We start from the raw sequence: 27,460 nt of genomic DNA, 5'->3' as shown, positions 1-27,460 counted from the left end.
AAATAATTTTACTAAAAATATTCAATCCTTTATTATTTTTTTTAATTCTCACAAACCATAATTCACATTATACTTTTGAGTTAATATATGAGTTAATAATAAGAAAATAAGTGTCTATAAATAAATTTTCAAAAAACTAATCTTTACAAAAATTGTAGTAAAGCAATATCTGCAACAGAAATGAACAAAAATTTTGCGGTTTATTTAAATTAAAAATATTATTGTTTCAAAATATTCTAATTACTTTTAGAAAAATGTGACAACTCAGCGATCTTTAATATGATTAAATTTCTATTTTTTCTGTTTATAAAAATTTTATTTATGCTTATTTTTGACGAAGCAAATTACAATAATTTAATTTTACAATAATTGTTTTCTTTTGACTTTTTTCTAAATTAAAATAATTAAAATTTTATTTATTAAAGTGATGATATTATTTAAGTAGAGTTTACGAAAATATTCGTGTAATAATTCATTGACATAATTCATGTCAATTATAGGTTGAACTTTAAATCAATTAAATACAATTCATTTTGGCGATATACTATAAATCTTAGTAAGAATATTATATTTAATAAATATATAAAATAATTATCGTATTACTTATCAATATAAAGCGTTAACATCATTGTACTTTGACATCGTTAATTCAAATATTAAGAATTAATTGAAGTATTCACTAACATTTCACATTGCACAAAAAAAAAATATATTTTTACAGTAACACGTTTAAAAAAAATTTTCCGGAAATTTTTACAACAGTGAACTTATAAATCCGAGACGATTTTAAACTTTGAGATGATTATTCTCAGAATCAAAAAAATTTTTAAGTGAGTACTTTCTAGAGACGTTTTTCAAAATTTTTCAAGCTAATATAATTTAGTTTAAGATTTTTTTCGGTTTAGAAAACGTTAAAAAAAAAGACTTTTAAATAAATTATCAACGTTTTTTTACCTTTATCTGAACTGTTCAAAAAAAGTCACGATATTTCAATTTTTTTTCTCTTGTTTTCTTTAAATTCAAAATATAATCCACTCAAAGTTCATAATTATCTAAACCTTTCGTAACTTTGTTTTTATAAATGTTTTCGACAAATGATGGAATGAATTTTTTTACACGGAAATGTTATATAAAAAAAGTCATAACAGGAACTATACCTAGTCCGACATATAGTCTAAATAATATTGTATTTTACTATTTATTTAAAAATTTATAATTATAAGAAATATAAAATAGAATATTGTATGACAACGGATAAAAACAGACAATTTTAGATGAGGGTGAAGTTAACTAGCATCACACCAAGTCTGAAATCGTTTTTTATCTCATGCCCCACATTATATTTTTTACAATTTCTTGTATTAAAATTAAGAGACTCAGTAGTTGGAGCCAGTCGACATCAGACAATATAACAATAGTCACAAGAAGAGTTGGTGTTATTTCGTTGCGATCGACTTTATTGGTCCCCAGAAAGTTGCTGTCAATTTATAATGCACCTTATTTTTTGCATTAAACTTTACGATAAGTTGCGGCAGTACACTGACGTCAACTTACCATCCAACTTTACTTTTAGATCGTCATGCAAATTCAAGTCCAAAGGTTATTCATCTCTAGTACAGAATAGTACATTACACAAAGTTTATCAAATTGTTACTGACTCACGTCAAAATAAACAGGCTTATTTTTATCCATGTCATGTAAGTTAAAGTGTTAAACATGAATTAGCAATATCACAACGAACGTTTTTACGATTTATTATTTGCTCGTTATTAGACTACTGCTGAATATAAATTTAAAAAAATATTAAATTGTTTTGTGTCATAATTTTCAATAAAAATTTACGTCTTTTTAAAAATACAGCAGTTATTGAGCTCTAGGAAAATGCAATAGTTCAAAATCCGAAAACTTGGGGCATTGATCCTTGAGTATTGTGAAATTGGTTAATGCCCGCTGGATAATTGACAGAACTAGATGGTCCTGCTGCTTGAGAAAAGTTTTGCAAAGTCGAAAAAGTTTGATATCCAGAACTACCCGCAATCTGTGATTGGGAGTGCTGTTGCTGCTGAGCTAATTGCATTTCCGTACGATTTTGACGTTTTTCATTCATTTCTTTTTGAATTTTATAAATTTTTTCCCCCAATAAATTATAGTACTCTAATCTCGAATTAGCCATTTCATATAAATCAAGTTCAAGTTTTTTTACATAACATACTAAATTATTCAATCTATTAAAAAACGTTACTGGATTACGATTTGCAAAAATGACATTAAATAATTTACGAACAAGATAATTTCTAATATCTAGCGTCATAACTCGCTGCCATTCTTTAGTTTCTTCTACTGGTGTAGCTGATACTTGTTCTGGTGTAAGACCATCTGGCAGTTGAAAATTTGGCAAACGATTTCCATTTAAAGTAGTAGACTGGTTGAAGTCATTAAAGCCAAATAATTGATCCATAATTTCATTTGATTCTTGAGGAATTGCAGACATCGCTGCTGCTGCAATATAGTTTGAACCTTCTACTGAAGTAGCCTGATTACTACCTACAGCTACAGTTTGCGAATTTGAAATAAATGGATTAGTTGCATTAAATAGCTGTCCATAATTAACTATCGATTGGTCTGGAGTTTGAGTGTCTCGTTTTTGAAATCTTTCCTCGAATTCTTTTCGAGTTTCAATAATTTTGTTTGCTACTAAATGATTATATTCGAATATCGAATTAGCTTGATCATAGATGTCAGCTTCAATATGTTTAGCATAATTCAATAAGTTATTTAATCTTGTATCAAGGATTGATTCTGGATCAGCAACTGGAAACATTGCTTGAACCAATTTATTAACATTCCCTTCTCTAATATCTGCTGCCACTAATTTATGACATTCTTCAGGTCCTTGCACTAGCCCAATGTCAACTTGTGAGTATGCGGCTTGATTTATATTAATTGCATCAGTTTCATTCGGATTTAAAGATTGTTGCTGCAGATTATCAGTCGCTACTGATTCCGTTACTGAGCTTGATTGATTAATATTAATAGCTTGATTTTTTGTAGTAGAACTGGCTGAAAAAGATACGTTAGATATATTTTGCGGTCCTTGACTATACGCCCTTTGATTGATTCCTGATTTAACTTCAGGTTGATGAGATTGTGCTCCTACATTCGACATACAAAAATTTAATTCATTATTTTACAAAAGATTTGATGAAACTAAGAATCAAGTATCTAAATTTACTACAAATTTAAAAATACTAATAAAACATATATACTAACCCTCAGGAAGATCAGCGACTTTATTTTTTGCTATTTGTCTTAATGGTGAGCAAACAGGGCAGTCATTATTTAGACATGTCTTCCAATGAGTGATAATACTTCTAAATGAATCGCAGTTTGGTAACGTGCAGTCCTTGCCACTTTTGCAGGTTGTCATGTGAATTAAAGTATTTTTTGTAGGATTGCATTGTACTAGTGAACATATCTGTATGTCACCATTAGCTTGCTGATCTTGTTGCAGACATTTGTGAGCGTGGAATATAAGTACTAGTTGGTGCTGAACTATTTTATGCCAGTCTTTAACATTACCAGATGTAGAACCTGATTATTTTATACCAAAAATTAATTACGATACATTAAATTGTTTTATAACGAAAAAACTATTGTCGAATTTTTTAAACTATAACTTACCAGACTGCAAACTTGTACCAGTAATTGTTTCCTGTGACATTTGTTGAGGGTACAGTTGGTCATCCATTGATAAAATTAATTGCAACACTGCACGATTTATAGTTTCCGGTGAAACAAATTCGTCAAGATTAAGAATTTCTGTACTAGATGCAGTTGCTATTGCTATAATACCTAAAATAATAATAAAAATAATTAGCAAAGTAATCTATTGCTTTTATAAACCGATTGTTAATCACATTGTGTTAAGGAGAGTAGCTGGTCTGAGAGATAAAAAAAAGAACGTATTTTTGTGATTTTTTTTCATAGTACCTTTTTTATTAACATTCTCAAAATTTCAAACATTATTAAGCAACATTAACAGAATATTTTACTAAATTTAAAAAAAAATATATTGAAAAATAAGCCACTGATAGTGGGGAGAGACAAGTCAAGAATTTTTTTTTTCAATAACTACTTATTTTTTAATTAAATAAAAGGAACAATTTTTGGCAAAAATCAGAGTTTTTTTATTGCATCTTCACCTAAATTCGAAAATGAATATTTTGTTTATTCCTTTGTTCAAATCCAACATAAACTTATGTACTAAAGAAACCTTTTTGGTTTTTTGATTTCAGATGAAGCAGTCATGAGTTATCCTGCCTACGGCATGGAGACTTTTTTTTTGAAGTTACTCGACTCTTCCCACTATCACTGACTTATTTTCCAATATTTTTTTATGAAAATTAAGCAGAATATTCTTGGAATGATGCTTAGTAAGGTCACAAATTTTAAGAATTTTAATAATGACGGTACTCCGAAAAAAAAAAAAATCACAAAAATACGCTCTTTTTTTTTGTATCTCAGACCCGTTTTCTCCCCTCAGTGTTTTCCTCGCGGGTTATCTGTGTTTAAATTAATAAATACAGTTCCGATTAATTGCTAACAACGTGACCAACGAAAGGTTAATCTTAAATATGAATATGTAAATAAAAATGATCATTTACTCATTTTGTTAGAGTCAAACTTTTGTTTAACTTGCGGTAAACAGACAAATTTCGCCCTTATCTTCACAAGCAGATATTTAAATATAATTCAATATAAACCCACGTTCTCTTGTTTGCCAATCTGGGCCTAGTAAGCAATGTCCGCCATCTTGCGTGTTTGGTTACGAAAAGCTTATCTTTATGGAATATTTTAGTAATATGATAAATAATTAAATATACAAAGTATTTTAAATGAATAATTTCTTTTTTTGTGTTGTCTATTTTATCAGGACAGTGTTATAAATTATTTTTAAAAATATAGATTAAAGTAGAATACAAACCATACACCACACGAGCAAAACAGTAAAGAAAGGTGCAGTAGATAAGATAGGCTATTTATAAGTATGTATATACACATATATATACCATCCATGCATAAATTGTGTATGATGTAGTAAACTCGGACTTGAATAACTCACTTAAGGTAGTATAGTAAGGTCATAAAACTTTCTTACAATATTTTTATAATCTTAAGCTATTTTTATTCAACATTTTCTGAATAAAACAAAAAAAATTACTAGATAAGGTAAAAGCATTACCTGCTCACTTTTTTTGAGAGTGAGGTTAAACTACTTGATATAAATTGATGAATGAAATAAAAATCAGTTTTTTTTATATTGTGATGTTCTCGTCAATTTTATATCATTGCAATTAAGTTTTCGGTTATTCTGTTGGAAACATTTTATCCAACGAAATAACTGAAGCAGATAACAAGCTAATTTCGCAAACCATTGCACTGATAAGAAAACTATCTTGATTCAAAAAAAAATTTTTTCTTCAAAATGAGATTCTTGTTTAAAAATTTTCAATTGTTTTAATTTTAAATTTAAGTTCTTGAACCAAAAAATTAAAATTCTTGGATAAAGAAGAAAATTCTTCGTATGAGAATTTTAAACTTCAATGAAGCATTTTTCGTTTCGAAACAAAACACTGATATATTTCGCTCAAGAATCTCTTGCTCTTGGATTAAAATAGGCAAAATGTAGGTTTAAGATATTACCGACTTGTTTCGAGAACGGCGCGATTTTTAAATCAAGATAATGATTTACTCGGCTTAAAAAAATAACTTTTTTTTATTTTAAAAATGGAAAAGTGTAAATTTTTTTTTTTCATAACTTTGAAAACATGTTCCATCAAGCCATTACTACACTGAAAAAACGATATAGTAGTGACAATTCTCTGAGATAGTACTGAGTACTTTCTGTAAAAGAAAACTTTCAGACAGTACTGTATGCTATCTAGACTATATCCACTACTGTCTGGGATAGTACTCGGTACTCAGTTGAAGACACCCTGATAGCCACATCCTAAATATATAATTGTTCAGCAAGTCCTGCAGTTAAACACTTTCGGCTAACTTAACGACAAGTTTCTGGCAATCGGCTGGATAATACTTGCGTGCAAGTTGATGCAAATAAACTGCCGTCATCTGAATGTAATTTGACAGAAAAACTTGCCGTCAATTTGAAGTGAAATTTTCAATCAACTTAACGTCATTGTCTGATAGTAACACTTATAGTCAAATGCAGTAACACTTGTTGTAAAATTTCTTGAAGCAAAATAATTGGCCCCTCTAGAAATAAACTCATTGTTCAAAAAAATATTTTTTAAGTCAATATAAATTTTCTATCAGTGTGCGGTCCGAAAGAGTTAACAGAATGTTCAATGAAAAATTGCAAATGATTATAACGTATTATTAATTCTAAGAATATTGTTTTGTAATTTACCAATGCCTGGTAAAATGTGATCTTCAAAACGTGCGATACTGCCCTTTGACAAAGTATAACGTTGCAACTTTTGAAGACACAATAGTTCGAAATAAGTCGAAAATAAACCTGGTAATAAATAATTACATTAACGAGTAAGACAAAAACTGTAAGGTATTTAAATAAATGATTAAATTTGTGATTACGTTTTAATAACAACCTGTAAGCTTAGAGAGAATAAGTATTTATTTTTTGTGTTACATATGTTATTTAATCATAATAATAAGGAACTAGAGTTTAAATGTATATCACAAGACTATAAGTATACTACTAATTCAACCAGTGGTATACTTACAGCTGGTCCTCAGTAAGTATTCACTAAATTAATTGTAAAACTCGGATGACGTTAACAGCGTTTTTATCAAAATAAAATCAAAAAAGTTTAATTGATTTTTTCCAAAACAATTTCAGCGTTAAAAAATAAAATACTACGTCGAATGCCATCCCAAACGTCAAAATTAATCGATCAGTTCAAAAGGTATCGGCGATAAAATATTCGAAAAGTAACAACTGTCCACATTTTTCCTGTATAACTCATATAATTTATCAAATGTACCTAAAATATGACCGATTCTACCGTTTTATAGTCACTTTCGGTCACTATAGATTTTATTTCAGCTGGAACACTCTGTTGAGATGCAATAACTCATAATCCAGGGTTGGCCGCAACCTGTGCTTGAGGTTGTTGCTGCTGTTGAGCTAATGATATTTCTATACGTTTCTGACGTACTTCTTCAAGTTCTTTTTGAACTTTATATATTTTTTCCGCCACTAAATAATAATATTCAGATCTCGAATTAGCCATTTCATACATGTCACCTTCAACTTTTCTCGCATACGCCACTAAATTATGTAATCTTTTATCGAACATTGCTCGTGGATCAGGAGCTGGAAATATTGATCGAATTATTTTACGAATAATGTAATCTCTGAGATCTGACGTCACAGTTCGTTGCCATTCTTTAGTTGCTTGTGCTGGTTGAAAACCACCTGGAAGCATATTGACAGCTTGTTGTTGAAGATTGGCAGTTGCTGCAGCTGCTACAACTGACGTTGGACCCGTCGTTGAAGCTGGTTGATTAGTACTTACGACTACAGTCGTTGGATCAGAACTTAATGAAAGAGATACATTAGGTGCAATTGGTTGTCCTTGATTAACTATAGATTGCCCAGGACTTTGTTGAGCTTGAGGCTGTGCAAGTCTTATTCCTGCAGCCATTGAACCAGGAGGACCTTGCATACCTGGTCCAGGCATCCTGACACCACGGCCCACTGCCTGATTTGGTATCATACCAGATGTAGTTTTTTGACCCTGGATTATACCCATAGTGTCAAAAGGTTTTCTCATGTCAGGATTTGGATTTGGTTGACTTGCTGCAACAGCTAGAAAAACAATATTTTTATTTATTATTTTAAATATATTTTAAAACCTATAAAATAAAATACAAACCAGCACGAGAATTAGCAGCCTTGTTTTTATCCGCTTGTTTGAGAGGTAAACAAACAGGACAGTCGCTCTTTTGAGACTGTCTCCAATGAGCAATAATTTGTCTGGATGAACTGCAATGTGGTATCGTACATTCTATGCCCTCTTCGCAGGTCGTCATGTGAGTCAAAACATTTTTCATAGTTTTGCAGTGTGGCAGAGCACATATCCGTGCTTCACCATTGGCCTGTCGTTCTCGTATCTGGCATTTGTGGGCGTGGAGTAGAAGTACGAGCTGCTGCTGGATTAGTTTACGGTGTTCTGGATCATGAGTAGAAGATGTAGAATCTGGTTATTATGCACCGACCATCATTTAACATACAATAAATCGTCTTGTAAAAAGAACGACTTTGATTACTTGAAACTAAAACTTACCAGATTGCGTACTTCCACCAGCTGCAGGTTCCTGAGTTGCTTGTTGAAGATCCGGTTGACCAACTGTTGGTGCCCCAGACTGTAGTTGAGCAAGACTTACAGTAAGCTGTTGATGCTGCTGGAGTATATCGTTATGATCGCTTATAGCATTGCCAACACCAATTGGAGCGCTTAGACCGCTAAATCGTTCAAAGTGCATGGCTCTTATGTAGGGTTCAGCTCTTCTTCGAACCAAGGTAACTGCGCAAACAGAATTGACAGTTTGTACATTTACTCTATTACCTGGACCGCTTCCAGGCAAAACTATCTTACAAGTATACCAATTGAATCTGCATACCCTATCGCTAATTTTGACCTTGGTCTTTTGTGGTTATTCTGAACTTATTTACTTACCATATCCATAAGGACTTGAAATACCCATTTGACTCATGTTTGGATTATTTTGCATGTTTGGTTGTACTTCTGCTATGAAAATTGAAAATTTTCAAAATTTCGGGAAGCTATTGGTTTTGGTCCGATTTCTAAAAATCGAATTTCTAAGAGATCTTGACGTTTTGAAGTTCTAAGAAGCTATTCTGACTAATTTCAAGATGATGTCCGAGTATACGTATGTATGTATGTATGTATGTATGTATGTATGTAAATATCTGTAACTTTTGAACGGATGAACCGATTTGGATCGTCAAGGTGTCATTCGACGCGGATTGTCAATATCTAAAAGCTGAAAAAATTGAGCTTGATCGGTAGGGCTCGTTCTGAGATATAATATAAAATAAACTTTTTTCAAAAACGTTTTTTTCCAATAACTTGTAATGTGCTCGATAGATTAATTCCAAAACAACTGGGCTCTGAAGCTTCATAAGCCGTGTCGAATGCTACCTCAACCATCAAAATCGGTTCATTCGTTTAAGAGAAACCGTTGTCGAAAGAATTAAAAAAAATATTTTTTTTTTAGTATTTTCGGAATTTCTCAAAAACGACTAGATAAATCAATTTCAAAATTGGATCAGCTGTAGAACTCAATAAAACGCGTCGATTGCGACCTTAACCGTCTCAATTGATTAATTCGTTCGAAAGATATTGTTGGAGAAAAAATGGTGAAAAATGTTGTTTTTCGAAAACAAAGTCATCTTAAAATATTTTCGAGCTCGAAAATATATTCACGACGATTTTTTCAAGCTCAAGGAGCTCAAAAACAGCGGGAAGTTTTGGGGCCGGCCTGCAGGGTCAACTGACAGACCGATTTTTCAAATTTTCTTTATTATGTTTAGTTATATACAACACCAATTTTTATGATGTATAAACGTTAAAATATTTACATTTTCTTATTCGGATAATAATTTTCTTATTTTTGAATAAATTAAGTAATTTTTAATAAGTATTATAAAATGTATACAGAATCAATTTTTTTTTTTTTTTTTAACAAAGAAAAAACAAGAAATTATTGTTTTCTTCTCTTCAAAAATAAATAAAACGTTAATAAATAAAGGCAGAAAACTTGCAATCTTAAGCTAAAAGCCATGAGTAAGATGACAAGTTGAATCTATATCATAAAATCAAAACGCGAATGGAAAAGACCAAAAAAAAAAATTAGACCTCAAAATAAACTTACAACAATTATATAATTCTCAATATATCCCGATTGAATTGATCAAATTCAATTGATTGGTCTTTCGAGAGATAGAAATTTTTCTCAAGAATATGCGTTGTAAAATGGCGGAAAGAGACTTTTCTTATAGAGCGTTTAATTCCCTGCAAAAATACATCCTGAACTTATCTATACCATGAGCCATTGCCGAGATTTAAAATTTCAAAATTAAAATTTCCTTTTTCCTATGTTATTTAGATGAGAATTGGAGATTAAAAATCACGAAGAGGCACCTCTTAATACTAATATTAAGAGCTCAAACTTTATCAGAATTTTTTTTTCATCATTTTTAACCCCATTTTCACGGTAACTAAAAAAAAAAAAAATTAATTTTTTTTTTTTTTTGCCCACCCTAATATATATTCTACACTGAGAAAAAAAATACTTTTATTGAGAATATTTACTTGATATGAGAACATATATTCTTGATAATTTTCAAGAATATATAATTTTGTCTCAAGAATTCGTAGAATTGAAGGAAATAATTTTTATTTAATTCAAGTAAAGCTATTCTTTTGTTTACTCATAATATGATATCAAATTCATATATTAACAAAAATAAATTTGATGCTCTTTTCTCAAGAAATTGATAATTAATAATAATAAAATAAATATTTTCAACGGATTTCTTGAACCAAGAAATTATTGTTTGGAAAATAGTACTTTTTTTCTCAGTGTACCCTAATATTTATTCTTTAAGTAATAACTTCTGTACTTTCTCAACATTTTCAGTTTATTTTACTGTATAATTATTTATTCTGAATTTTTTTTTCTTTGTAAAATAAAAAAATTTTCTATAGGTATAAAATATAAAGCGTAAAAAAAAAAATTTCTTTAAATATTTTGATTTAAAATTTTCATTACCTGACATTTGCTCTTCTCTATTGTCCATAATTACCATTGTTATGAAATAATTTTCAAGATACAGCAGTCGAGATTGTTGAATGTTGAATCGAATAAAAAGATGTTAACTACGCACTGTTATTCTTCAGACTGAGAAAGCCAAACTGTTGGCTTCAAGTAGATAGTAGGAGTAAATGAGTCATAGAGAGAATTAGACGTTATACCGTAGGAGGGAGAATATCGCCGGACCGATTTCACCCTAAAATACCGAATTTTATGTCGTTAGCTGTAAATAAAATTTACCTGCTATTAGAATGTATGAAGTTTCTGAGACCGAAAAAATGCCACGTATAGTTTTCCCACCACAGGAAAACGGATTGTAAAACTTGACTCATGATGTGACGTGGCTATAGAAGTATGAAATATTAATATATATAGTAGCGTGTGTCATTTTAGGGCACCTTTTTTTTAACACATTAATAGCTTTTATACTTATAGAAAGGTAAAATAAGATGCCTGTTCAATTTTAGAGCCTTTAATATCAATATTAAAAAATGTCTCATCGCGATTTTCCCATTCTCATTTAAATAACATAGGAAAAAAAAATTTAAGTTTAAAATTTTATACCTCGGCAATGGCCCTTTGTGCAGATAAGTACAGAATAGAATTTCGTTGGTTAATCTCGAATCAAATAAGAATCGAAAAATAATTCTGAAAACGTATATTTACTAGATTTTTACCTTCAAATATGTACATAATATTGTACACAAAGACATTGTCTTGCTCAAGATCAGTGAGAGAAAAGTTACTTACGCATGTTTCGAGCGAGTTTTTCACTAGAAATTACTTGCAGACACTAACGCATGTCTTACGGCAAATCTGCTCAAAAGTCTCATGTTACACAATCTATTTATCTAGCTTCTGACTCTGTCACTTTACCATTGAATCCCATCTGGTATGACAATGGAAGAAATAAAATAACAGGGGCAGAAGTGAGATAGATAATTTAATAAGACACTTTTTGATCAAATCTGACGCAAAATATGCGTTAGTATATGCACAATTCTTGAAGTACAATTCAACTCAAAGTTTTTTTTCAAGTCTTGTACAAAACTTGCAAATTAAAACTTTGTTCCAATACCTGCAAAAAGACCCATAGTTATATAAAGACACAAACAACTAGTATCTGGTGACCAGTCTTGCCCAAGATTGCTTTAAGATTGTTACATGGGCTTTAGATCATGACATTGTTGAAAATTCCACCCTATGATCAACTATACTTTAATAGATTTGAAATACAAATTTTAATTAATTAAATAATTACCTTTTCTTCCTTATAAAATATATAAATAATAAATAGTATACTAAGTACATAAATTCATACATTTAATAAAAATGTTAAAATGTCACAAAAAAAGAAATAATAATTATAAAAAGATTAAAAATTCTTTGAAATAATATCAACTTATGAGATTAAATAATAATCCGATAGAGACAAAAAGTAATGAAACAGAAGAAAAAAAATTAAATAAAATGAAGATTTTAACGTTTTTCGGTAGAAAGGCTTACAGACTTAAAATTTTAAATAACAACTCCCTGAGATATGAAAAAATAAATGGTGTCAATTTTTTTTTTAAAATAATCGACTCTGGTGGGGCCTTGCGGGGGCGTACGAAATAAAAATTTTCACGTTTTTTGACCAAGAGACTTATAGACCTGAAATTGGAAATGATTATTACCTACGAAACGAAAAAATAAATGCTGTTTATGTTTTTTATTAAATTAAAAATTTTTTTCTCGTCTCCGGGCGGAAAGCGTCAACTTTCGTCCGGCTTTGCAAAACGAAGTTGCCGCTTTCCGCCTCCGTTGACGAGAAATATAGTATACACTTCTCGGAAACTAAATAAGAAAGCCTCAGATCACATGTTTGTTGACCTCGGCTTCGCCTCGGTCACCAATTACATGTCATCTGAGACATTTCTTCCTTTACTTCTCTTGGTGTGTAATATACTATTATAGAAAATTGACTCTTAAAATAAATAATATTTGTTTTTTATAAAGCCGATTGTTACGGAGCTAGCCGGAGTACTAAAAATTGTCTCCATCCTGTGGTTTTATCACTTACAACTGTTTTTATATAAAAAAAAAATTCGAGAGGATAAGTATACTTACGCATGTTTGGACGTTCAATGCTGCGATATTGATATCAATAATCAAAACAAAATACAGTAGGACCTCGTTATAAGACAAGCTCAGAGCTGTATGGGAAAAAATTCTTAGAATTGAGGTATCCCCACTATTGTGCATAACAGCGTTTACACCCAAGCCTCGCTATAAGACTATCGCTGTTTTGTGTTTCATTTATGTATTCGGTTCAACTCTACTCTGTTATACAGTGAATCTTTTTCATATATAATCATGAATAAACAGAAATTTGTCGTTCTTTCCTGTTAATTAATTATGTGATACCACGAAATTTTAAATAATCTTTATTAAAATGAATTATTTAATCTACAATCTTTATGTATGTACATTTTATCTTGATTTTAGTCGTACTGGTCGTTAGTCTTATAGCGAGGTTTCGGCGCAAAACTTTTATTGAGTTGTTGGTAGGGGAAGCCTTTTGAGCGGGTTTTAACAAATTGAGGGGAAAAGTCTTATTACGAGTCGTCTTATAAGGAGGTACTACTGTATAGTCACTTAACATTACAAAATGCCGAGTGAAGCAGGCGGGTAACAGCTAGTATATATATATAATTAATTTTTCAAAAATAAGGAATAATTGTATGATGGGACATATTTTAATGAAGAAACGATTAATATTTATATGTAGTTATATTTTTTTGATTTTAACATAAACATTACAAAATTGTTTGAATACATTAATTCTTATAAAATACAAGAAGATTAATTATTATTTTTAAAAATTATTATTATTAATTTTTTTTTTTAAGTATTTTTCTCTGTTTTATAAATCTAAAAAAAAATTAATCAAGTAATAAAAAATAATGAATACGATAATCTATATATGTACACTTGACTAATTCAAAAAGATCAACCATTTTTTTTTATTTTATTTTTTTATTTTTCAAGGATACACTCAAATGTTTCAGTAGGATAAAATATGACGCCTGTTAAAAGTTGAACCCTTAATATCAATATTAAGTACTCCCAAATCGTGATTTTCTATTTTCCATTTGAATAATATGAGAAAAAATATTTTTAATTTCGAATTTTAAACCTCGGTACTGGCCTATTATACAAACAAGTCCAGGATACATTTTTGTAGGGAATTTAACGCTCTACAGAAAAAGTCTCTGATTTATTGATAAATCCATCTGTTCAAGTTGTTTGAGCTTGAAGTCAAATTTACATGAAATTTCGCGATCTGTTTACTCTTTCAGCCAAACTATCAGACTTATCACGAAATTTTGTAGAATCTTTTTTGTAGACAATCTTATTCTCTACAAATTATCTTCAATAAAGATTTTTTATATTCTGCACAACTTTCTAGTTATTTTCATTTTAATCTCAAGCTCTTTAAAAAAATAGCGTTCCGATCGATTTTTTTGAATCGGTCTAATGTACATATCTTTTATCATACATCATATATAATAACAAAAAAAAAAAAAAAAGTAAAATAAAATCATGCAGTGAAGAAAAGTAAGTTACTCTAAACTAAAAAAAAGCATAGATTATATCGATAATTTTTAGCTCAAATTCTTTAGCACAAATTATTCTTATAGATTATTATATTGTTTCACACAATATTTATCTTAAAACAAATTATTAACTACAAATTTAATAATAATAATAATAATATTAAATGTAATTTTAATTTACCGTCTGTTATTTATTTATTTTAATTTTGTCATTCAATCAGTACGTAGTTAAGTTAATTAATTAATTTATCAATTATAATTTATATAAAGGTAGACTTACATCACTTACGTTGGTTTTTTTAAAATTTTATTTTTTTTTAATATTGATCGATATAAAGAAAAGTAAGTATAGAAGAAATAATTATTTTCAAAATTTTATTTTCACTCATCATTATGATTACTCTTAATTTAAACCTTCGTATTTTTTTTTTTTTTTTATAATAATTATAATCCATATTATTAAGAAAATAAGGAAAATTTTGCTCCGGCCATATCAATATGATAAAATTAGTTAATGTTATCAAATTTGATATCGTTAAAAAGGTATTGACTCGAATTGGTCCCGTTTTATGGTTTGAACTCGTTTTTATTGTCAAGTTTCGAGATAAATCAGTTTATCTATATCATTCGAATTAAATTTAACTTACGCGGGAAAAAAATTTTTAAATAAGGTCCTTGAGCGTATCCATAGTCACTCACTAAAGGTTGCTATGTACCATTACTCGATCAACACATGGCCCTTATAGTCGCTCAAAGATGATATCAATTAAACTATGATAAGTTTATTGATTTAGAAAGTAATTTATAAATTATACTACTTTATTCTTTCATAATATAAAATTTCATGAATTTTAAAAATATATTTAATAATATATAGTTATGACAATTCTTAAAAAATTGGACGTAACCTAAATTTAATCTAACGAATGAACGTTAAAGTAAAAAATGCCGGGCTGAGCGCGATTTTGAAAACAGACATTCAGTTTAAATTTATAATCTATTATAAAATAATTTGATACACCATATTTTAATATATTTAGATTTACAAATAATTATTTATCAATAATAATATTTTTAGTTGTCATTTTTTTTCATAAAAATTATAAAAAAACGCATTAAACAGTTAAAGTGAGCGACTAATGGTACTGAGCAGGTATAGGGGTTTTTACCTTGCAGAGAAATTATTTGATATAAAAATCAAAAATCGATTTTTTGTGGATTAAGACGTTATTGTTTATCTACGTCCAAATATTTAAATAATCAATGACTTAATCCACTATTTCATTCATGCACACAGTTAAAAATTTTGTATTCTTGTGGATAAAAATTCAATGGTTAAATATTTTCTGTCAATTTTTTTACACCATCAAGTGTAGATTTAACTAAAGTTGAATGTGTTATCTGATCTCAACAATTTTTAAACCTGTATTATTGTTTGACACAAGTATAATGTGTTAACACAAAAAATTGAGTAGACCGTTTAGAACATGTGATTTGTGTTAAATTTAACACAAATTTTTCTACTGTGTACGTGAAGATCGGAACGTTTTTCGTGAACGAAAATGAAAAGAAAAAATCTACTGGATCTAGATTTCTGAAATGTTTCGTAAGGGCGTTAGTATGTCAGCCGAAAATTGCAGGCCACCCCCAATCTCCAGAACTACCCCTTAAGTAGTCAAGTTACATAAATTTTTTTCATTTCCGTTGGGCGAAGAACGTTCCAATATTCAGGTACATATTCATTCAAAAGTATTAAATGACTGGATGACTATTTAATTAAAAAAAAAAAAAAAACCCAGCAAATAAAGTGTAAATGTTAAAAAAATATGAAAACATAACAAGCGATAACCAAAAGAAGAAAAGAAAGCAAATAAATGAAACAACAATAATTCTTCAATACTGACCCATTTTTGTAGGAATAATAATTAGTGTCTCTTAATATTGTACAGAGTCGTTTGCCGTAACCGCACAGAATTTGAATGGTGTTGGTACCAAGTGCTGATGGATCAACGGTTTGTCTACATAATGACTTTGGATCTTGATAAAGTCTTGACATTGGTATAACTGGTTCCTCTTTAATATAAGGTTCTTCTTTAATATTACCATCTGCTGATGATTCTTCCATTGGTTCTTGTTTTATTCCTGTTTTAATGAAGACATCATTATTTATGATTTTTCCACCATCCATTCTATGAATATCAGAACAGTTTTCTTGTTTTGAGTCGATTTTAACATTTTCTTTTTCAACAGAATCTAATTTTCCTTTATTATTATGAGGCGTTGAAGATGTTGAGACGACCGATTGTGGATCATTTGTTGTTGGTGATGATCCAGGACTAGGTCCACTCGATGCCGGTGGTATTGTTTGAGGTGTGTTTACTGATATTCCATTATCAACGGGTGTAGTAGCAGGTAATGGTTGAGTATTGGTAAATTGTTGTTGATTACTTTGCTGCTGTAAAGTACTCAAGGGTGATGGGGCTTGAGGAATTGTTGAAACGGCATTTAGTATTAATGTACCAACTTGTTGTTGCTGTAACTGCTGCTGCTGGTGAATTTTATATATACTTTCCGCAAATAAATGATAATATTCAGATCTCGAATTAGCCATTTTATACATATAACCTTCAACTTTTCTCGCATACGCCACTAAATTATGTAACCTTTCATCGTACGTTGCTTGTGGATCAGGAGCTAGAATTATTGCTTGAACTAGTTTATGAACAAGATGATTTCTGAGATCTGACGTCACAGTTCGTTGCCATTCTTTAGTTGCTTGTGCTGGTTGAAAACCACCTGGAAGCATATTGACAGCTTGTTGTTGAAGATTGGCAGTTGCTGCAGCTGCTACAACTGACGTTGGACCCGTCGTTGAAGCTGGTTGATTAGTACTTACGACTACCGTCGTTGGATCGGAACTTAATGAAAGAGATACATTAGGTGCAATTGGTTGTCCTTGATTAACTATAGATTGCCCAGGACTTTGTTGAGCTTGAGGCTGTGCAAGTCTTATTCCTGCAGCCATTGAACCAGGAGGACCTTGCATACCTGGTCCAGGCATCCTGACACCACGGCCCACTGCCTGATTTGGTATCATACCAGATGTAGTTTTTTGACCCTGGATTATACCCATAGTGTCAAATGGTTTTCTTATGTCAGGATTTGGATTTGGTTGACTTGCTGCCACAGCTAGAAAAACAATATTATTATTATTTATTTTAAATATATTTTAAAACCTATAAAATAAAATACAAACCAGCACGAGAATTAGCAGCCTTATTTCTATCCGCTTGTTTGAGAGGTAAACAAACAGGACAGTCGCTCTTTTGACACTGTCTCCAATGAGCAATAATTTGTCTGGATGAACTGCAAAATGGTATCGTACATCCTATGCCCTCTTCGCAGGTCTTCATGTGAGTCAAAACATTTTTCATAGTTTTGCAGTGTGGCAGAGCACATATCCGTGCTTCACCATTGGCCTGTCGTTCTCGTATCTGGCATTTGTGGGCGTGGAGTAGAAGGACGAGCTGCTGCTGGATTAGTTTACGATGCTTTAGATCATGCGTAGAAGATGTAGAACCTGGTCCAGACAAAATTATCTCATAAGTATATGAATCAAATCTGCATACTCTATCGCTAATTTTGACCTTAGTCTTTTGTTGTTATTCTAAACTTATTTACTTACCATTTCCATGAGAACTTGAAGCACCCATTTGACCCATGCTTGATGGTGCTTGCACGCTTGGACCACCTTGACCAGGACCTACAATTGTTCCATGATCGAATCGTTGATGTTGACGAGGACTCTGATTTCGTGCTTGATTTGACATATGAGTTTGCTGTTGTTGCTGAATTTGCATCTGGACACCAGCATTGGATCCCTGAGGATGACGAACTTCTTGAGAATTAGGAGACCCATCATCGTTACCTGATAAATAAATGAATGAAAATGAAGTAAAGTAAAATAGAATATCTCAATAATCTATTTAAATCATCATTGTTTTATAAATTTTAAATATAAAACTAGCTAAACAAACCCCATTTATTGGCTGTTTGTTTAAGCTATTAGAATATTGTACGTATGTACGTATATACATATTATGTAACCTTTAAACGTATTAACCGATTTAGATCGTTGAGGGTAGCATTTGAAGTGGCTCATTAATTCCTACAATTTGTGAAGAATTAAGCCTAATCAGTACAGTATGTTCGGAGTTATTTGAAAAATGAAATTTTTGAAAAAATGTTCTTTTCAAATAACTTCTAACTCACTCCATCGATTAATTCCAAAATCTAATCTGCTCTAAAACTCTAAGCCGCATCGAATGTCATTACAAACGTCGAAATCAGTCTATTAGTTCAAAAGATATCGGCGATGAAATATCTAAAAAATAACAACTGTCTTCATTTTTCTTGTGTAAATCATACTTCATTAAATGTATCTCAAATTTAGCCGATTCTACTATTTTATAGTCATTTTCGGTCACTACAGATTTTATTGCAATCGTTTCATTAGTTTAAGTAATATTGTAAAAAAAATATAAGAAAAATAACTGTTTTCTTACACTTTTCTCGCATTCATTGATTTTTTTTCGAACTTATTAATTTCATTAAGCAAAATCATGAACAAAAATTAAATAGCCGCTTGTTCATTAATCGTTATCAATTCTTTGAATTTTCAAAGTCTATTAGAAAAAATTATGAACGCCGTTCATTGGAAACCTTTTGTAAAAATACAGTCATATTGCTCTCACATACATCCAATAGTAGATCAATACTTTTATATACACATACATTCATAATATTCGATAATTGATCGTAGCAACACCGTTCACTGTTACATCAAAATAAATTGAGATGTTTATTATTAAATTATCAGAAATGATAGAACGTTTAATTGTTATTAATTGATCAATTTTATTAGTTATATTCTTTTATTATGTGCCTATTTGTATTTTTCCGTGCCTATCTGGTTATAATATAGGCGCTGTTGCCATATCGCACTACTGTTTTAGTACATCTTAAATTTTTAAAAAGTTTCATGCTTTGTTAAATTATATTTCAGAAACGACGTGGTCAATAATTGTCATTTTTATTTTATCTAATTTATAATTTCAGTTTTGATAACATATAAAATTTTATAAAGATCCTAGATTGCGTTTTGATATTAAAACAATCAAAATATTTTATTTTTAAAAAATTGCCCGTAAATCTCTATTCCCCATAAAAGCCCGTGTTAAAATTTCAATATTTTGAAATCGCTTTTCATAAAATTAGGGAGGTCAATATTATTCAAATTAGTCTCATATGATTTGTAGTCAACCAAAGAACAATCAGGTAAAGTTTTATAAAAATCCTACATTAATTAATCCACACAACAACTACCTTAATGCAAAAAAAAAAATCGGTCTATCGGTTGACCCTGCGGGCCAACCCTAAAACTTCCCGCTCATTTCGAGCTCCTTGAGCTCGAAAATATTGTCAGGAATACAGTTTTGAGCTCTTTGAACTCGAAAATACTTTTGTATGCCGTTGTTTTCGAAAAAAAACGTTTTTTACCATTTCTTTCTCCCACGATATTTCATTGACAAATGATTTTATTTTCATGTTTGAAGTAGCAATCGACCCGTTTCGACAAAGTTTAAAGCTGATCAGATTTTGAAATCGTTTGGTTTAGTTATTTTCAAGATATTTACAAAAAACCGTTTTTCACCATTTCTTTTTTCCACGATACTTCTTAGAAAAATAACCCGGTTTTGATTGTTGAGGTGGCAATCGACGCGTTTTATTAAACTCTAAAGCTGATCAAATTTTGGAATTTTTTAGTTCAGTTGTTTCAAATATATTCGCAAAAAACCATTTTTACCATTTTTATTTCCCACGATAACTCTAGAACGAATTATCCGATTGAGATGGCTGACGGCGAAATCGACGCGACTTTTCAAGCCCGAGAGCTGATTAGATTTTGAAGTCGATCGTTAGACTCGTTTCTGAGAAATCAATAAAAAACTAAAAAAAAAAAAAAAAATTTTTTTTTTCGTAATTCGCCAATATTTTCGAGTCTATGTGATCGAATGATCTGAAATTTTCAGAAAAGTTGATGGCCAATAAGCTCTTTCGATTGCCGCCTCAACCATCCAAATCGATTCATTAGTTAAAAAGTTATAGACCGGTCACACACACACACTCGGACATCATTCTAAAAACAGTCAGAATAGCTTCCTAAGACCTCAAAACGTTGACATCTGATGAAATTTCGATTTTCGCAAATCGGGGTGAAAACAATAACTTCCCGAAATTTCTGAAAATCATCGATTTTCTTAGCGGGAAGTTGAAAATCTGGAAATCAGTTGACCCTGCGGATCATTCATAAAACTTTCTGCTGTTTTCGTAATCAAAAAGCTCGAAAACGTTACTTTCAATATTTGTAACTTTACAATATCTTTGATTACATTGGTGTTTTCAAACTTAAAAATAGGTACGTTTCATATTGAACGGAAAATTCAAGACATCAGAACATAATTTATGAACAAGAGTTCTTAGAATTTGTATTCAGGAGCATGTCTAGTCAACATTATTCTCGATTGTTGAAACTTATCTTAGTATGAATATCTTATTTACTATATATTGTCTTTACTGAGACGACTCTGTAAGTAATTTAAGTAAATAATATTTAAATTTTAAAACACTTTCTTTATGACGTTTTATTATTATATGCATAATTATATAATTATATAAAACAGCGATTTTCAATATATATAAACGTTTGAGTATTTTCATTTTCTTATTTGGATAACAATTTTTTTACTTTTGAATAAATTAAGTAATTTTAAAAAAATATACAATGCATAGAGAATTTTTTTTCTTTCTTTTTTTTCCGAACAAAGAAAAAACAAGACATTATATTGTTATTTGTAATCTACAAAAAAATAAAACGTTAAGAAATTAAGACACAAAACACAATTATGAACTAAAACCCATCACCCTGATTAAAAAAAATGATTTGGAATAAAACAATTAAAATAATTTAAAACAATTTGAATCGACTAATATATAGATATACACTTATCATGGAGCAAATCATTTTTCTTAATCAGGGCAGGCAGTAAGATGAAAAGTTGAATTTATATTATAAAGACTGAAAGCGAATTAAAAACCAAAAAAAATTAAACCCTCAAAAGACACTCAAAAAAATTACATAATTTTCAGTATATCCCGATTGAATTGATCAAATTCAATTGCTTGTTTCTTCAAGGGATAGAAATTTGTCTCACGAATATGCGTTGCAAAACGGCGGACATTTCGAAAAAGATCCAGGTGATTTTTACGCAGTATGCCTTTTAAGGGTTAATCAAATTTCTATCCAGAAAAGTAAAACTAGCAATGGTTCAAAAATACAGTGGCTTTTACGTATTGCAGTATCGAATCACAAAATCTGATAAAAATTTCGAAACAAAACAGAAAATTAATAGAATTTTGTCATTTATATTTGTCCTTAAATTACTAACTTTTGTATTTTCTAAGCGTTTCTAGTTTATTTTACTACATAATTATTGATACCGAATTTTTTTCTTTGTAAAATAAAAAAATTTTCTATAGCTATAAAAAATAAAGCGTAAAAAAAAAATTTCTTGAAATATTTTGATTTAAAATTTTCTTTACCTGACATTTGCTCTTCTTTCTTGTCCATAATTACCATTGTTATGGAATAATTTTCAAGATACAGCAGTCGAGATGGTTGAATGTTGAATCGAATAAAAAGATGTTAACTACGCACTTTTATTCTTCAAGCCTGCGAAAGCCAAGCTGGTGGCTTCAAGTAGATAGTGGGAGTAAATGACTCGTAGAGAAAATTAGTCGATATACCGTAGGAGGGAGAACAACGTCGAACATATATTTCACCCTAAAATATAGCACTTTATCTCGTTAGCTGTACATCAAATATATCTGCTATTAGAATGTATGAAGTTTCTGAGGTCGAAAAAATGCCACGTAAATTTTTTCCACCACGAAAGTGTGCGTCCACATCCCCTAGCATCCCGTCATTGCTTTCCTATACTCCCACTATTAATTCTAAGTGCATATCGTCTCCATAGTTCTTCTTAAATTATCCATAGTTCTTCCGGTATGACAAAGTTAATAATTTAAGGGTAAGCAGTATCGGCCAAATTTTCTAAATAATTACGCCTCATTCAATTATGGCACTCGAATGGTGAAAATCTTCCGAAAAAGTTTGCCTCATACATTTTTTAGCAAGCTAAAAAAATTGCTGTAATAACAATTAATTAATAAATTAACAGAACAGTAAAATTCAAAAATTCAGTTAGTACGGTCCAGCCTCAAGGGTGAGATGTTAAATGTTACTGACAAAACGCCATTTTTAGGACTTTTATAGTCAATTCACTCTAAAAAAAATACGATTTGCCTTCCGAGATCCCGATAATTGTCTGAACAATTTTGATAAATTTAATAAAAAAACAAATAATTACATTGCATTCACACAATATATTTTTTTTTAACATCTATAATATATGTTAGAATAGCCAATCAGGTTTCGAGAAAAAGTTGTTTCTCATCCTCTTGATTACTCCATTTAATTTTTATGACACGACTTTCCTATAATAAGATTAATTGTAGTAAGACGTCCGTATAAAGGGTCAAGTATTTTTTTCTCTCTCACTCTCAAGTAGACGAACGGTAGTATCTTTGTTGCATCTGCGTAGTTAATGAAAGCCATATCCGCATTCATCCCTTCAACAAGTCAAAATTTTTGAAAAATAAAAACGTATATTGCTAAATTAAAGAGTAATGCATCGAGTCTTCGTTTCACGTTTCAAGTTTTTGGTAGAAAAAAAACTTGGACAAAATTATGACTACATACCGACCCTCTTCATATTTAATTTTACATATTAATACTACTAATGATCATAAATAGTTTAACTTTGTATTTTTTTGAGCTTTCAGAAGATGCTAATTATATTTAAATTGATAAACTAAAGAAAGGGATGAAGGAATTAGAAGATAAAACATCTGATTGTAGAATTTGTCTTATGATATGACATGACTAGAAGCATGAAATATTAATATATATTGTCTTTTATGAATACGATAAAATGTAGCCCAGTATCACTCTGAAACCAAACGTGTAGTCAAAATTTACAGTCCTGCCCAATAACATTAAAACACCATAAGCTATTTACAGATATTTAACACACCGTAAAATGTCTTAAGTGAATATGAAAAACTATAGTTTTGCTAATGGTCTTAAATATGGAACACATTTAATGTGTGTTAAAACAATACACTTGGTTTTAGAGTGAATCTCACCTCCCTGTTTAGAGAATCTCATAAACTCCCATAGAGATTTTATAAGAATGAATGAATTCTATAAGAAGTGTTATAGTTAGGCATAGGGTTTCATACATTAGCTATAAAAACTTATCAGATTTTTTAAGCAGGACTACTTAAGAAATAATCCTCCCAATGCTTTTTATAAAGGTTCTAATAAAAACTTTTTTATGATATTTTGAAAATTTTCAGGGATCATTCGAAGCTTTACAAATAACACAAAATGACGAAAAGAAAAAACAACGTTCAATCCCGTGTAAGAAAAATCGCTCCAAAAAAAGTTCGACGTGTGAAAATTATAAATCCAAGATAGAACTTGAGGTTGATATTCTTTCAGAATTTTTAAATTTTTTTAGTAAAAAATAAAGTTAATTTAGCACTTTATGTGAGTTAATTTTGAGTCGAATAAGAACATTTTCAAAAAATAATTCTGAAAACGTATATTTACTAAATTTTTACCTTAAACTATAGAGATTTCAAAATAGAGATATTTGAACTGTTTCTGAACAAGGTGTCTGTTTTTATATACCTATCAATCTATAATAAGATATTAATGCAAGATTCGAAGACAAGATTTTCAAAGGACTTGCACATGATATTGTTCAAAAGAAAATTGAAGATGTCTTGTTCCCTTGATTATAAACAAAACATTTCACTCAATGATGAATGTATGTCTATATAGTAGTAAAATTGTATCGTTCTGGATTGTTTTGACCATGCCAAGACATCCCTGATTAAGAAAAATGATTCAAAACAATTAGAGATGATTCAAAACAATTCAATTTTGGTGCTATAGATATACATTCATCATTGAGTAAATCATTTTCTTTACTCAAAGATGTTAGTAAAGTTACTTACGCATGTCTCGAGCGAGTTTTTCACCAGAAATGACTTGCAGACACTAACGCATGTCTTACGGCAAATCTGCTCAAAAGTCTCATGTTACACAATCTATTTATCTCGCTTCTGACTCTGTCACTTTACCATTGAATCCCATATGGTATGACAATGGAAGAAGTAAAGTAACAGAGGCAGAAGTGAGATAGATAATTTAATAAGACACTTTTTGATCAAATCTGACGCAAAATATGCGTTAGTATATGCACAATTCTTGAAGTACAATTCAACTCAAAGTTTTTTTTTAAGTCTTGTACAAAACTTGCAAATTAAAACTTTGTTCCAGTACCTGCAAAAAGACCCATAGTTATATAAAGACACAAACAACTAGTATCTGGTGACCAGTCTTGCCCAAGATTGCTTTAAGATTGTTACATGGGCTTTGGATCATGACATTGTTGAAGATTCCACCCTATGATCAACTATACTTTAATAGATTTGAAATACAAATTTTAATTAATTCAATACTTACCTTTTCTTCCTTATAAAATATATAAATAATAAATAGTATACTAAGTACATAAATTCATACTTTTAATAAAAACGTTTAAAATGTCACAAAAAAAGAAATAATAATAATAATTATAAAAAGATTAAAAATTCTTTGAAATAATATCAACTTATGAGATTAAACAATAATCCGATAGAGACAAAAAGTAATGAAACAAAAGAAAAGAATAAAATAAAATGTCATATAAGAGATTTTCTTTAATTAAGAAATAATACTATTCCAAAGTTTTATTTTTTCACATTATTATATTATTATTATTATTATATTCAATATAATCCACAGTACAAAGGACAAAGAATGTTATATTAATTAATATATACGTATATCTGTACATTGAGCGCATCGAGCCCGAGTCGCACGAGTCTTTTTTGAATGTTATCAATAATCCATTCGTCGTACACATTTATTTAATCAATTATTTACATTTATAGTAACGTCAAAGAATTAACTCTTTTGAGTATAATAAAATTAAAAAATTTTATTTTACATGTAATATATATATGTACGTTTTGTTATTATTTGACAAGGATATTCTTATATTTAATTGATAGTAAAATACACCAACTTGCAAATAAATATGAATGCCAAATATTTATACGATTTAACGTCTATTTTAAATGATTAACAATTATATTATATCATCGATAAACGGACTATCGAGGCTTTACGCATTAATATATTTATTTATTTATTTACAAAACGGACGATTTTTAATTAAGAAATTATATGAAAAATAAAAAAAAAATAAAATATTAGTTTTTTTTTCTTTTTTTTTTAATGTATGCCACGCATATCATTATTATTTTTCGAGTTTAAATAATAATCTATTAAACGACACGAGTTTCATGGCAATTCACTTAATGCACATTATTTATATATATATATATATATATATATATATATATATATATATATATTTATAAAATGATTTTGAGAATAACTATATACTTATATACCTAATTAAAATGTAAAGTAATATAATTAAATACATTTATATATATACAATTAATTTTTCAACAATAAGGAATAATAATATGATGGGACATATTTGATGTGAAGAAATTATTAATATTTATATGTAGTTATATTTTTTTCTTTCAACATAAACATTAGAAAATTTTTTTATACATTAATTCTTATGAAATACAAGAAGATTAACGATTATCTTTAAAAATTATTATTTATGCATTTACTCTTCTTTTTTTTTTGCTAAAAATTTATTATTATTATTATTTTTTTTTTTCATTTTTTTTAATATTTTTATTTGGTTTATAAATCTCAAAAAAAATTAATCAAGTAATAAAAAATAATAAATAAGATAATATCTATATGTACACATCTTTTATCATACATCATATATAATAAACAAGAAAAAAAATAAAATAAAATAAAATAATGCAGTAAAGAAAAGTAAGAGTTACTATAAACTAAAAAAAAGCATAAATTATATCGATTATTTTTAACTAAAAATCTTTAGCACAAATTATACTTATAGATTATTACATTGTTTCACTTAATATTCATCTTAGGACAAATTATTAACTACAAATTTAATAATAATAATAATAATAATAGTAATAGTAATAATAATAATATTAAATGTAATATCTGTATTTTTATATTAATTTACCGTCTGTTATTCAATAGTTTTTTTTTTATTTAATCGGTACGTAGTCGTTAATTAATAAATTTATATAAAGGTAGACTTACATCACTTACGTTGGATTTTTTTAAATTTTTATTTTTTAAAAATATTAATCGATATAAAAAAAATAAGTATAGATGAAATAATTATTTTAATAATTCTAGTTTTTTGTTGTTGTTTCACAATAGCAAATTGCCACGAATACTTCGCGTACCAACGTATACTCAAACTAAAATAACAACAAAATATATATAAAAAAAAAAAAAAAATAGTAAAATAAAATATTTAAAATTACCATTAAAATATAATCTAGATAAATTGTTATCATTTTTATCGCCGAACTCACCAGTTACTATTAATATTATGTCATTAAAACTCTTAATTTACGCGATGCAAGTACAATTAATTATTTACGTACACATATACTCAACCTCACGTTTTGTTATTTTATTATTTTTATTAATAATAACTGCTAATATTATTTAATAATAATAATAATAATCTATATGCGTACTAGCAAGTCTCTTTATATATTAATTATAAATCTTTAGCATAGGCCAAGTTTTTTTTTTCTTT

The 27,460-nt window shown here is 29.1% G+C and overlaps 3 protein-coding genes across 5 annotated transcripts; all 3 read right to left on the bottom strand.

Annotated features, from left to right (window-relative positions):
- Positions 1-490: 490 nt before the first annotated feature.
- Positions 491-5,174, bottom strand: LOC103569656 (CREB-binding protein). The gene is made up of 5 exons (XM_008547046.3): positions 4,985-5,174; positions 4,665-4,840; positions 3,682-3,852; positions 3,271-3,591; positions 491-3,153 (listed from the first exon to the last, which is right to left on the bottom strand). The coding sequence occupies exons 2-5, from the start codon at positions 4,666-4,668 to the stop codon at positions 1,892-1,894; spliced, it is 1,758 nt and encodes a 585-aa protein (XP_008545268.1). The 5' UTR covers positions 4,669-4,840; positions 4,985-5,174; the 3' UTR covers positions 491-1,891.
- A 1,471-nt stretch (positions 5,175-6,645) lies between these two features.
- Positions 6,646-11,138, bottom strand: LOC103569655 (histone acetyltransferase p300). 3 transcript variants are annotated; one of them, XM_053739516.1, is made up of 4 exons: positions 10,843-11,138; positions 8,331-8,570; positions 7,920-8,243; positions 6,646-7,852 (listed from the first exon to the last, which is right to left on the bottom strand). In XM_053739516.1, exons 1-4 carry the CDS (start codon positions 10,877-10,879, stop codon positions 7,116-7,118), a joined length of 1,338 nt encoding a protein of 445 aa, XP_053595491.1. In that variant the 5' UTR covers positions 10,880-11,138; the 3' UTR covers positions 6,646-7,115. The 3 variants fall into 3 exon arrangements, with proteins under 3 accessions (XP_053595491.1, XP_053595490.1, XP_053595492.1); XM_053739515.1 differs by lacking the exon at positions 10,843-11,138 and adding an exon at positions 8,724-8,790; XM_053739517.1 differs by lacking the exon at positions 10,843-11,138 and adding an exon at positions 8,724-8,790 and having other exon boundaries at positions 7,920-8,216.
- Positions 11,139-13,237: 2,099 nt separating this feature from the next.
- Positions 13,238-22,182, bottom strand: LOC103569663 (protein cbp-1-like). The gene is made up of 5 exons (XM_053739325.1): positions 22,146-22,182; positions 18,169-18,411; positions 17,740-18,063; positions 16,388-17,672; positions 13,238-13,268 (listed from the first exon to the last, which is right to left on the bottom strand). The coding sequence occupies exons 1-5, from the start codon at positions 22,180-22,182 to the stop codon at positions 13,238-13,240; spliced, it is 1,920 nt and encodes a 639-aa protein (XP_053595300.1).
- Positions 22,183-27,460: the final 5,278 nt, after the last annotated feature.

The sequence above is a fragment of the Microplitis demolitor genome, chromosome 5 (assembly GCF_026212275.2).
Source record: "Microplitis demolitor isolate Queensland-Clemson2020A chromosome 5, iyMicDemo2.1a, whole genome shotgun sequence".
Lineage (NCBI taxonomy): Eukaryota > Metazoa > Arthropoda > Insecta > Hymenoptera > Braconidae > Microplitis > Microplitis demolitor.
This window is presented reverse-complemented; position numbering and strand designations above follow the sequence as displayed.